Here is a 13767-nt window from a genome sequence, read left to right on the forward strand (position 1 = left end):
GAACGAAAAGACCGTCCCTGCCACAGGGAGCTTACAGTCTAAGCCATGTATGTTGTGCATAAGGCACTGGACTCGGACTTAGGGGATCTGGGTTCAGTTCGAGGTTCAGCAGAGGCATCCTGTGTGACCTTGAGCAAGTGACTCTCTGTCTTTCTGTGCTGACCTCAGTTCCCCATTTGTAAAATGCAGATACTTCCTTTCTTCCACCATTTGCCTGTTTAGATGGTGCAAGGACTGTTTTTCTACTGTCTTGCATAACAGGGCTGTGATCTCAGGCAGTGCATCTAGGTGCTAGTGTAACACCAATAACAATGAATTAGAATACTGGCAATTATATGTCTATTTTTAATTACATTTGAATGTTTAAAACTCAAGATAGGTGTGTCAAAGACTGCATTATTCTCTGGAGAGCCAGCTAATCCTAATGTAATTTAAATAGCATCTTTTCTTGGTGCTTGGTGTTGCTTTTATGTAAGCACGGTTGGAGAAAAGAGAGTCCCTCAGCTCCCCCTGGTGTGAATACTTTATTTGTACTATGTCAAGCAGAAAACAAATGTGATTTGTATGGCTTTTGATCAGTCATTTTTACAATGCTTTTCTACTGCTGTAAAGCAGAATAATACTGTCACAAATTTTACATGAAAAAAATACGCCTAGAAGGGATTGGTAGCTCTTGTGTGTTCAATTAATGTCAGGCTTGTAAAGTTCTCAGACAATAAGGGCAGCAAATACTCAGCTGATAGATGCTAAGAATGGGGAATCTACAACTTAGTGGATCTTTGTGTTTTAATAATAATCTCTGATTGCAGTTCCCAGGACCTGGGTATAAAATAAACCAGCAACCAGGAAACTTGTGTGGGGTTGTTTCAGCATTCACTTTTGCAAAGATTTGAAGTAGCTATCTCACTGAAGTGTAGGAAGAGCAAGCAACCGTATGGTACCTTCCCTTCAGGCCTCATTACTGCAGACAACTTTAGCATACGCACCTATGCAATCTTTGAGTGCTATTCTCTAAGGATATCATTGTGTATGCACAAGTGTGCCCAGGACCAGAAATTCTTTAATAGTGGTGTCCACTTGTCCACACCTGCATCCTGTGCCCCGTTGTAAGCCCAACTGAGAGCAAAGGATGGTGCAGACTGACTGTCTCTCCCCTCTGCCATGTACATTGGTCAAACTGGACAGTCTCTACGTAAAAGAATAAATGGACGCCAATTAGATGTCAAGAATTATAACATTCATAAACCAGTCGGAGAACACTTCAATCTCTCTGGTCACGCGATTACAGACATGAAAGTTGCGATATTACAACAAAAAAACTTCAAAACCAGACTCCAGCGAGAGACTGTTGAATTGGAATTCATTTGCAAATTGGATACAATTAACTTAGGCTTGAATAGAGACTGGGAGTGACTAAGTCATTATGCAAGGTAACCTATTTCCCCTTGTTTTTTCCTAACACACACACACACACACCCCCGGTTCTTGTTAAACCTTGGATTTGTGCTGGAAATGGCCCAACTTGATTATCATACACATTGTAAGGAGAGTGATCACTTTAGATAAGCTATTACCAGCAGGAGAGTGGGGTGGGGGGAGAGAGAACCTTTTGTAGTGGTAAACACCCATTTTTTCATGCTTTGTGTGTATAAAAAGATCTTCTATACTTTCCACAGTATGCATCCGATGAAGTGAGCTGTAGCTCATGAAAGCTTATGCTCAAATAAATTGGTTAGTCTCTAAGGTGCTACAAGTCCTCCTTTTCTTTTTGCGAATACAGACTAACACGGCTGTTACTCTGAAACCTGACATTCCTTTTCTACCACTCATGGTCTGGGGTGGAACCTCCATTTCTGTGGCAATTTCTGCTCTTGGGTGATTTACTTAATCAAATTTGTAAATATTGTAGATAGGACTTTTAGTTTCGATAGTTAGTTAGTTTGGCTTGTAGTGATAGTGAGCTGGAAGTTGGGGGGGGTTCCCCCTACCAATTCCACCACTGTTTCAGGCACCTTTATGCCCAAAATTCCAGGCTTGAAGCCTTGCCGTGCGTGCCCCTGGTTTTCCTGATGACCTGCATAAGACCTGCCTGTATTGCCTCTGGGAAGCTCACATCCCTTCCAAGTCCAGTATCTGCCACACTTTCCCTCGTCTTACCAGGCAGACTCGTGAATTCAGGCTCCAGAGACATCTTATGCAATTCTCATGAGGCCCCATTCAGATTACGGCCCTTCTGCTCCCCTTCCACTCGTCCAACCTGCTGGCGAATCACCAAGCTTTGATGTCCAGATACAACTTCTTGAATTACAACAAGCTGTCAGAATTACATCAAGTTTCCACAGGCCATCCTGGATGAAGGAAAGTTAGTTTCAATATCTTCTCTCCAGAAATCCCCTGATGTAGCAAACACAGTGTCACGCTCTTTGGCTACCTCGGTAGTCTTGAGAAGGGCTTTGTGCCTACAGACCTTGGAGTTCCCTAAAGAGGTCCAACTACTGTGGAGGACTTCCCCTAGAAGGTAGCAACCTCTAATGACGAAATGGACGAGTCACTACATACCCTCAAAAATTCTCAAGTTATCCTCCACTCTCTGGCGATATATACTCCGGCAACCCATAGAAAATATTCCTGGCCTCCTCCACCTCAACATTGACTACTGTCTCCATCCTTCTTTCAACAGCAGACATATGAACCTCCCAAGAAATGGCAAAGGACCCAGCAGGATAGACAGTCTGCACCATCATCCTCCACTCTGCAGTCTCAGCCAAAGTCATTTTGATGCAATGCCCAACAGTCAACAACTAGATTCCACACCCCCTGCTACACCTTCAGTGGCCACCTGTGTCATTTTCTCCCAGTGTGGCACATTATCACGACAGACAAATGGGTACTGGCCATTTCTGTCAAAAGGCTGCATGCTGGAAGTTGCTTCTTCCCCGCATCCCTTTTTCAGGGGCCCCTCTCACCAGAGGATTCTTAACAAGAAGCAGACTCTCTTCTCTAGCTGTGGGCAATAGAGCCCAAACCATTTCCTCATGTAGGTAAGGGCTTTTACTCAAGGTACTTCTTCTACCCCCCCCCTTCAAAAAAAGGGGAGCTGGAGATCCATTCTGGACCTCAGACAGTTGAATGTCTTCATCTGACACTCAAAGTTCAGAATGACGACTCTGACCTCTATAATGCCTTTCCTCAAATCAGGTGATTGATTTACAGCCCTCAGTTTAAAAGATGCATACTTTCATTTGGACATTCATCCTGTTCTCAGAAGGTTCCTGGGCTTTACAGTGGGCCAAGAGCACTTTCTGTACAAGATGCTCCCCTTTGGCCTCCTCACAGCTCCAAGTACTTGCAATCATGGCCACATACTTTCACAGACAGGGAAGACCAATATTTCCCTACCTGGACAATTGACTGCTCACAGGTCAATCATGCCAGGAGGTACAAGCAATAGCCACCACCTCACTCCAACTCTTTCATTCCCTCAGACTCTAAGTCAGTTTAGACACATTGACGCTCAGACAAACCATAGATTTCACTGGGATGGGCCTAAACTCAGTCACATCAAGGCCCTACTCTGCCTCAAGACCAGCTCCTCGCCACTAGGGATCTGATCAACCAGCTTCATCTCAGACCTCAGACTCCAGTCCAATCCTGCTTGGTCTTTGTTAGGTCACATGGTGGAGTGCACCTATGTCTCTCCATTTGTGTGTCTGCACCTATGACCCCTTCAAATATGGTTACAGTCTATGCCCCAAACAGGGATTCCTTGGACAAGAAGGTCTCTCTTCCTCAGGAGATGTTGACATCGCTCACCTGATGGCAGAGCAGAGACACAGTATGAGTGGGAGTCTCCTTTGTTCCCACACTCCCTACAAAGTCGCTCACAATGGATGCCTCCCTACTGGGATGGGAGTGCATCTTGACAACCAGAAAATCCACGACTCCTGGTCCCCACAGGAATCCACACTACATATCAATGTGTTAGAGCTTCGGGCAGTTCACAAGACGAGCAAGTCATTTATACCCATTGTTTGGTCCACACACGTCCAGGTCAGAGCAGACAACATGACCATCTTGTACTATATAAACGAGCAGGGAGGAGCAAGATCCTTTGGACTCTGCAGAGAGACAGTCCAGCTCTGAAACTGGGGCATCAGCCACAGGGGGAGGGATAGCTCAGTGGTTTGAGCATTGGCCTGCTAAACCAGGGTTGTGAGTTCAGTCCTTGAGGGGGCCATTTAGGGATCTGGGGCAAAAAAAAAAAAAATTGGGGAGTGTGCCTGCTTTGAGCCGGGAGTTGGACTAGATGATCTCCTTAGGTTCCTTCCAACTCTGATAGTCTATGAGAATCACCCAACACATCCCAGGGTGATGAATTTCCTGGCAGACAGTTTCAGCAGGCATTTACACAAAGACCACCAGTGGGAACTCCACCCATCTTCCAACAATCTGGCAGGGTGTCCTGTCTTGGGATCCGTCAAGGCCTCAGTTCCAGAGGGGATGCCTTCCTGGGCAAGTGGTAAGAACCACTGATGTACACTTTCCCTCCCATCCCTCTGCTTCCTTGCATACTCAAGAAGATCAAACTTGATGGAACAACAGAGATCCTGATAGCACCTTAGTGGCTCAGGCAAATTTCGTTCACTACCACACTATAGCTAGCCTCACAGCATCCCTCTACCTACAACCATTCCTTGGCCTGCTGTCCCAGAACATGGCTAGGAGGAACCAGCCCAACCCAGCATCCCTACATGTGGCAGCACAAGTTTTGGATGGACAACCAACATAGTTCCTCAGTTACAGCTTGAGACCTTTTATGCAGATATGTTACACCGCTACATGGAAACAATTCTCCCTCTGGTGCCAGCACCACCAGTTACCTGCTGGGACACCAGGAATCCCCCTCATGCTGGAGTATCTTCTATCACTCAAGACATCCAGCTTGATCTGAAGACATCCAGCCTGATCTTTCTGCTCACAGGAGAACACTGTTTGAATCTTTAGCCTCCCATTCCCTCCTGCACCTATATAAGTGGCCTTCTTAACAATGATTAACTCTGCTAGAAGGGTTGGAAATCTTGGAGCCCTTAAGGTAGATCCGCCTTGTACAGTTTTCCATAAGGAGAAGGTTTTGTTGCAACTACATCCTATGTTCACCTCTAAGAGTTCCATCTTAACCAGACTGTTCACCTTCCAATGTTTTCCCCTAAGCCTCACGAAAGCATGGAGAAGACAATACTCCATTCCGTGGATGTGTGCAGGGCTTTATCCTTCTACCTGCACAGAATAGACCCCAAAATTCTTTGTTGTTATTACTGAAAGAATGAAGGAGAAAGCTGTTTCCTCTCAAAGGCTCTGTAGGTAGATTTTCTCCACCATTCTTTCCCATGATGTTATGAAAGCCCCTCAGGGGCCATTCTGCAAAAGTCCAAGTGGCATCAATAGGGGAATCCCCCTCTCGGAGATATGCAGAGCAGCTGCTTGGGCTTCCATACAGACTTTTACCAGGCATTATTCACTGGTCCAAGCTTCTGCTATGGATGCATCATTTGGCTTGGTGATCTTCCACTCTGTGGCACAGCATACCCTCCTCCGCAACAAACACTGCTTGAGACCCACCCACAGTGAATACCCATAGGGACCCACACTTGAAGAAGAAATGAAGTTACTTAACTTACAATAACTGGATTTCTTCCAGATGCATAGGCCCTATGGATAATCATGGCCTGCCCTACTTTCCCTCTGCTTGTGTCATCTTCTGATTCGTGGTAGAGTTGGAGCTGGAGAGGCGATCAGTCTGCATCACCCTTATGCCCTCAGCTGGGAGCACAAGGAGGTGCAGGGCGCAGGCATGGACCAGGCTATTGAAGAAGTTGCGGTCTCAGGTGCAAAGAGCACAAGTGCACATACAGTGAATACCATAAGGACCACACATCTCAAAGAACTCCAGTTACTGTAAGGTAAGTAAGCCTAGGCTTTCTGGTACTATAACTGGGATTTGAAAAATAAAAGACTTCATTGCCCAATTCCATTACTGTTCTCAACCTGAAAAAAGACTTTCCTTTCTAAAATGTCCATATTGTTGCTGGGACTGGATGATGTAACTATCCCATCTGACAAATTTCGACCTATAGAGACAATGTTTTGTTCCTCAACACACACTTTTCACTTTCATACTGTGTGTGCAATGGAATGAAGGCAAAGTTGGTAGTGAAAGAATGCAGTTTGCTACCTGAGGTATACACTAGAACTCCATTTATCTGAACCGCCGTGATCCAGCTCTTTGTATTAACCCAACAACCGCCGCGCACAGGTCCAGGAGCTGGCGGTCTCTACTGTGGCCACTAGATGGCGATGCAGCCTCACTCTTCCCCATTCTCTGCATTACCCAAATTTTTGATTATCTGATCGGTCCTGTTCCCAATTAGATAAGATAAAGGGGTTCTGCTGTATTTGTTTTTCCATATGTGCATTACTATTTCTCCAAGATGTTCTCTGAGGCAATGCATTTTCCGCATATTCTGTCTATTTCTTATCTATTTAAATTATGAACTCTTCAGGGCAGCAACTGTGTCTCTCAAGGTCTGTACAATCTATATAGCACAAAAGCAGAGGTCCTGTCTTGATTTAAGTAGTCACTACTGGAATATTGTAGTAACAACATGGGATAGAAGGGGAAATAGATGCACAACTGCTGCTGTTGTCATTCGTGGGAATTCTTCTATGCCCAGCATAAGAGCCCATCCTTACTCAGGCAAAACTCATGTTGGAGTGACCATAGTAAGGTCTGGACCCTAAGCATTTATCACAGCACTGTAACAAATCTTCTTTTTCCTCATCACTTTACATTTCAAGGTTCGCTACAAATAGTAGCTAATTAATCCCTCAAACCCCAGTGAAGTCAGTGAGTATTAATATCGCCATTATACAACTGGAGAAAAGGAGATGGAAATGTTGTTTACTTGTTCACGGCCACAGAGTCAGCACCAGAGAATGGGTTAGATCTCGGTAGTCACTGGTTCTCAGTTGCTTCTGGACTGTATTGCTGGTTGGTTTTGCGAAAGAGTTACCATGCTTTTTCAATCAACACCCTATGGTCAGGTGTAAAGGATTGCACAGATTGCTCACCGGGGATTTTTGGTATAAGAAAGGCCACTCAACTTCCCCCCCCCCCCCATCCCATGGCGTGCTAGAGAAATGAACACCAAAATTGCAACTGTTTTGCTTAGAAGCATTTTTTAAAATTAATCTTTGCTTCTCTTTCAGGTGTGAACAGAAAGGTGGTCTATTCCTTAGCGGACTCCGCAGATGGTTACTTCTCTGTGGATAGGTCATCAGGGATCATTATTTTGGAGCATCCACTTGATAGAGAGCTGCAGCCTTCCTATAACATCAGCGTAAAAGCATCAGACCAAAGCATTGTGTTGTCCCAGTCTTCATTTGCCACAGTTACCATTACAGTGCTGGATGTTAATGACAACCCTCCTGTGTTTGAGAGAAGAGACTACCTTGTTACAGTGCCTGAAGATACCTCACCTGGCACCAAAGTACTGGCTGTTTTCGCAACAAGCAAAGACATTGGTACCAATGCAGAGATTACCTACCTCATCAGGTCTGGAAATGAGAAAGGGAAATTCAGGATCAACTCAAAGACGGGTTTGTAATACAACACCCACGAAAAGCGTCTCTCTAATTAATAGTGCTTTGGGGAAATCTGTAGAACTCAATGAGTTCCAAAGACAGCTCTCTAGATCCTTTCATTGTGGAATTAGTTTTAGACAAGTTCCACATGAAAAGGAGTGGTGTGATTTAGGGCCAGATGCAGTCACAGGTACTCAAGTGGATAGTACCTTACTCCATGAATCAGTGGCCTGGGATGTTATAGGCTCTGAGTATGGATAGCAGAAACTAGTCCTTGGGGCCCAACTATGCAGCCCTTACTCACACTCATGAGCACTTATGCCCAGTGGAGCAACTCAGGTGCTCACCAGTGTGAGCAAAGGCTCTCTGATCCTTCCCTTAAGAACTAACTTGCTGTGCTACCCAAATGTGACTCGCTGCTGACGCTCGGCAGATTGGGAGAAGATTGATCAATGGACAGAGCACTAAGGGCTTGTCTCTGGCCTTACGTTTATAACCCTGTAGAACTGCACTGACTTCAGTGAGGTTGCTCATGATCTACAGGATTGTGAAAGTAGGCTTAAACTCTTTATGCTTTTATTATGTGTAATGAGTTTTTTCAAAAAACAGACTGCTTGGCTTCTTTAAAGAAATACCCAGAAACACAGGGTATTCCAAAAGGCTACTGCTGTTTCAGTTTCCTGATTGGGATCTATTCATTATCCCCGTTAAGTAACAGCAGTGAGCTGTCATCTCTTTCTGTACCTCTCTCAGTCAGCATTCCCTCATCCCACAATATTCAGGAAGAGCCATATGGACTTGCCACCTGAGGTTCTTACCTGATTGATCTGTAATGTGAAAGCTGAAAGTAACAGTTGTTTATGGGCAGCTATAAATGTAGCTCTTAGCCTAGAAATACCCAACATGACACGTTATCTCACATACACTATACTGTGTAAAAAAATTCCCCTTCTCTCTATGGAAACTCTTCACTTACGTTAAAGGGCTTTTTAAAATAACTAATGGAAGTGTGCTTTAACTTCAGTTTATTTCAGCAAGGAGTAGGTGAATTTATACATAAGCACATGGAAAGAGATACTTAAATATTGTTAAATTTGCATTTGACAAGGAAGCCAAGGAGATAGATCAATAAAAGACAGAGGTGAAGTTTAATCGCACAAGAAGAAAATAGCATTTATTATTCATTAATGTGTGACAGCCTCATTATTGTCAGTTTAGATGCAGGAGCTGAAATTCCAGACAGCCATATACTGATGTAACATGCCTGATCAGGGCTTGAAAAATAATCCCCCTCAGTCACGCCATTTATCAATGGGAATTTCCTGCTAGCAAGTGCAGGCTTCTCCACGGGTCCTCTTCAGCGCTCCTGCTCTCAGCAAGTCATGCCAAAGGGGGAGTAATGCTCGTCTGGCTGGGGTTGCTACTCAGCCCTTCCCCTTAGTGCCCAATGGTACTTCCCTCAATGCATTTTACTCAGTGCAAAAAAACCTCTGGCTAAAGACTTGTATGTAAAGTGATTATCTTCTAAAGGTAGCATTGGTACATGAAGTTAATAAGATGAAAATGTATTCAAATCATTGGAGCAAGAGAAATTCTGTTCCTGCAGTGTTGTGAGATAGAGGTCAACATTGTTAAACCTGGTTGCCTGAAGTTAGGCTTCTAAGTCCATATTTACGCCCTAAACAAAAATAACCTGATTTTCAAAGCTGATGATTACCCAACAGCTCCCACTTCAGGTGGAGTTGTGGGTACTTAATGCTATGGAAAAATCAGACCTCCTGTATTTAGGCTGCTGAAGATAGGTATAGGTGTCATTAGCCATGTAGGTTTGAAAATTTTGGCCAGAATGTTTATTGAGTTCAGAACATTGAGCTGTGAATCAAGATGTCTGGATTCCATTTCCCGTTCTGCCACTGACTCTCTGTGAGCCTGGGCAAGTCATTAAACTGTGCTTTCTCTGTTTACCCATCTATGGCACTGGTGTAATAAAAGCTACCTCTAGTGGTGCCATTAATCATTCTGAACCACTTGAAGTTCCTGTCCTGAGAAGTGATATATAAGCTCAAGTTATTATATCTTTCTTTAATTTATACAAGAGGAAATGCAGATGTCTAATTGTATATTTTCCTTGGATTTGCTGGCATTATCGTTTCAGTAGCATCATGTGGTATTTTGCAATGGTGCTAAATAATGTATTCTAGTCTATAATTTTTTGGCTATCACTAACGCTGATAATATTACTGCTCACAGAGTTTGCTTCTTTAGATCTGTTAACATTCCCTCTCTTCTTTCAAAGGATCCATTTCTGTAATTGAAGCTCTGGACTATGAAATGTGTAAAGACTTTTACCTAAGAGTGGAAGCAAAAGATGGAGGTACGCCAGCCCTAAGTGCTGTTACTACAGTGAACATAAATGTAACGGATGTTAATGACAATGCACCAAAATTTAATCAAGAGGCCTACAGTGCAGTTATCAGTGAGGATGCTTCAGTTGGTGATTCCGTTATTATGGTGAGTATAATGTATATGATTTCAGACAGAAAGTCAATACAAGGTGTTGCGATAAATAACTATGTTTGCATAAGCATATAATAAACAATCATTCTGTGGCTGTACAGATGATAAACTGTAATAGCCACTGCACCTTTTGACCACCTTATCTGCCATCTGTCCAGTATTCTGTCTCTTCTAGAATTACTTTTAATGTTCCAAACCGCCAATCAACTTTCAAAGCAACTGCCATTTCCCCCCCTCCGCCCCCTCTCAAAAAAAGAACCCGTGAGATAAAATGTTTTCTTTTTTCCTCTCAATTTTGCACTCCACCCTAGGCATACTTTTGCCCTGGACCCATGACAGGTGATGTCTGATGTCTCGTGGCTCATCAGAGGTAGAAACACATCATGTTTCTCATTGGAGAGGCAACATTTATGGCTTTCCAGTGACATAAAAAGTGTTTGAATCTAGCCCTGCTGGAATACAACATAGCATACCTCAAATCACAACACTTTCTACTGTATCTGAGACATCTGGCTTTAGTAGGGAAAGGTTGTGAAAACTAGAAGCATTAAAAGATTTTAAGGCTGAGAGTTTCAAAGGCTGCTAAGGGAGTTAGGCATCCAGCTGCCATTAAAAGTCACCTAACGCCTTTGAAAATCCCACTCTAGAGCATCAACAAATTTTCTAAAATAACTTCTGTCTAAAATGTGGATAGCCATCTGTCTTGGAGGGTTTAGACATAACAAATCCTGCATATAGTTATCAGTGGTTCACAGTCATGCTGGAAGGGCATAACGAGTGGGGTCCCGCAGGGACTGGTTCTGGGTCTGGTTCTGTTCAATATCTTCATCAGTGATTTCGATAATGGCATACAGAATATACTTACAAAGTTTGCAGATGATACCAAGCTGGGAGGTGTTGCAAGTGCTTTGGAGGATACGATTAAAATTCAAAATGATCTGGACAAACTGGAGAAATGGTCTAAAGTAAACAGGATGAAATTCAATAAGGACAAATGCAAAGTACTCCAGTTAGGAAGGAACAAACAGTTGCACACATACAAAATGAGAAATGACTGCCTAGGAAGGAGTACTGTGGAAAGGGATCTGTGGGTCATAGTGGATCACAAGCACTGGAATAAATTGCCTAAGGAGGTTGTGGAATCTCCATCATTGGGGATTTTTAAGAGCAGGTTGGACAAACACCTGTCAGGGATGGTCTAGACAATACTTAGTCCTGCCTTGAGTGCAGGGGACTGGACTAGATGACCTCTCGAGGTCTCTTCCAGTTCTATGAGTCTGTGATTTTCTATGATTCTGTGTTGGCAGGGAGTTAGACGAAATGATCCTTGCAGTCCCTTTTAACCCTGTGATTCTATGTGGCCTAAACAAAATGTATGATTGTATGCAGCGATATGAAGAGCTCATTGGTACTTGTTTCATATGACTTGTATAACACACACACGGGCTTGCCCCTTGCAAATAATCTTCCCATTCCAAATTTGTGATGAGAGAACTTTTAGACAAACATGCACTGTCTAGTAAGTTATATCTACTAACCTGACGGAATGTAAAGTTATTCCTTTGAGGTTTTGATTTCTTATTGTACCATAGAAATATTTCTTAATCTGTATAGCTAATTTTATTCTTCTCTCAAAAAGTTGATAGCAGAAGACCAGGATAGTCCTACCAATGGCCAGATTCATTTTTCCATAGTGAACGGTGATCGGGACAATGAATTTTCAGTTGATCCTGTTTTGGGACTTATAAAGGTTAAAAAGAAATTGGACAGAGAAAGGGTAAGATAACATGTGCTGGACTTTCTTCTAAACTTACTAGAAATTGCATATGTATATTGACTTCAGCTGTGCTGCTGGCTTTCTGCATGACTGCAGGCTTGTCGTTTATGTAGTCTGCAGTTGGCACTACAAAATATTCTATCCTCTATTTCTCTTATTGCCCAATTCACTCCTTTCACCCCAGTCCTATCTACAAGCAAACTGAGCTTCAAATGCTCCCCTCTCTACTGGTATCAGATAAGATTAAAGAAGACAAACCTGTGACAATGCAGAAAGCTGTAGTGTTAATGAGCTGCTACCTTGTTTCTATCATACACATACACAATGGTGATTGTAACACATTCTAGACAGTAACAACAGGCACAGAGCCAAGACCTCAACTTTGAATTGGTAATGTGTGTAAAATATTATTAGCAAGGTTATGTGGTGAAGTGGCCAAGCTATCGAGGTAGTGATAGGGTGCTATATTTGAGAGACCCCATTGCTTTGTTTACCCCAGTACAACATTCACCCAAGACAACTTATCACCGTTTCACCCACCTCTCAAATAACAGCATTTGACAAACAAAGATGGTTTGCCTAGTGTTAGTGTGAGCATAGGAGAAAGTTACATGACTTCAGTAATCTTACAACACATAGGGAAATCTCTGCAGGTAGCACTAGGGGTGCTAAGGACACAGACGTCATGCGGTCAGTGCATGTGTTTGTTCTTTGCTGTGCTGTGGTCTATAGGCTAGATAGGTGCTATATATTTTTTACTGTATAGCCTTAATTTTTTAATTTGCATTAATTTAATGTTTGTGTTAGTATAGCTGCAAAGTACACACGCACACAGGTGCTTTATATAAACATGCTTGTAGGACTAAATTCACCACAGGTATAAACAGGGGCAGTTACATGATGTGAGCAGAGTTGCACCTGCTTACATCAGTAGTGAATTTGGCCCATTGTCTCTGATGTTCTTCGGAGACAATACAGCAAGCCCCATTCTGAAATACATAGAATATAGGATATACTCTAGGACATCGATGTTGGGTTTCCTCATTCTTGTACAAAAAAAAAATGTATAAGCTAAACTTTCGGAAGGAGAAACAGTACTCATTTCAAAGGGGTAAACATACAGACAGGTTAAGTTCTTAAATCCAAGGTGAGTGATAGAGGGCACAGAAAGACAAAACCAAACAAAAAAAATTGTCGGAAGAAGTCCCAAGACAGCAACCAACTCTGAACCAGCCAAAGCCTGTCATAGGAGAGAGGGAAGTAAGAAAATCCATTCCCCAGGTGCTGTTGTGATGTTTTAAACCTAATGCCACAGGCACCCTGTGGTTTGTGCTATCGTCAAAGGTAAAGACATGTCCCAAAAGCATAAAGACAACTGCTCCCCTAATGACATGTATTGTGTGGCTGTTTCTAATAAGTACCGAGAAAAATCTTTTTAGTGGCAGGTAGATGATATCCAGCTGCAAACTACCTATCCAAGCCAGGGGGTACAGAGGCACAGGTGTTACTAGCCATTGAAAGTGTTTTTCAAATCATTTAGGCTACGTCTCTATGAACTTTACCTTAGTACTTTGCAAATGCCATGTTAGAAGTGTTTCATGTTAGATAGATAATGAGACATGCTCTCAGAAATCATGTACAAAAGAGTCTTGGAAACCATTCCTAAAATCCCGGTTTGACTGGAATCTGACCAAAATGTTGCAGTAGACACCTAACTCAAAGTATTCTCTGTGTTTGCTTGTAAGTTAAAGTTGTAATGGCTGATTTTGCATATTATACGCAAGGCACCATGCAGTTTGTTTTTGAAGTGTACCATTATCTATAGTATGCAT

At 42.9% G+C, this 13767-nt stretch overlaps 1 protein-coding gene across 1 annotated transcript in view; it reads left to right on the forward strand.

Moving 5' to 3' along the window:
* FAT3 (FAT atypical cadherin 3) overlaps nt 1–13767 on the forward strand; it is a 561724-nt gene that overhangs the window by 482759 nt on the left and 65198 nt on the right. Inside the window, exons 16-18 of the mRNA XM_084627262.1 lie at nt 7267–7656; nt 9938–10152; nt 11798–11935. Of these exons, the coding sequence (XP_084483388.1) occupies nt 7267–7656; nt 9938–10152; nt 11798–11935 (743 nt within the window). The remainder of the gene's footprint in view (nt 1–7266; nt 7657–9937; nt 10153–11797; nt 11936–13767) is intronic.

The sequence above is a fragment of the Lepidochelys olivacea genome (assembly GCF_965140295.1).
Source record: "Lepidochelys olivacea isolate rLepOli2 genome assembly, chromosome: 1".
Taxonomy (NCBI): Eukaryota; Metazoa; Chordata; order Testudines; family Cheloniidae; genus Lepidochelys; species Lepidochelys olivacea.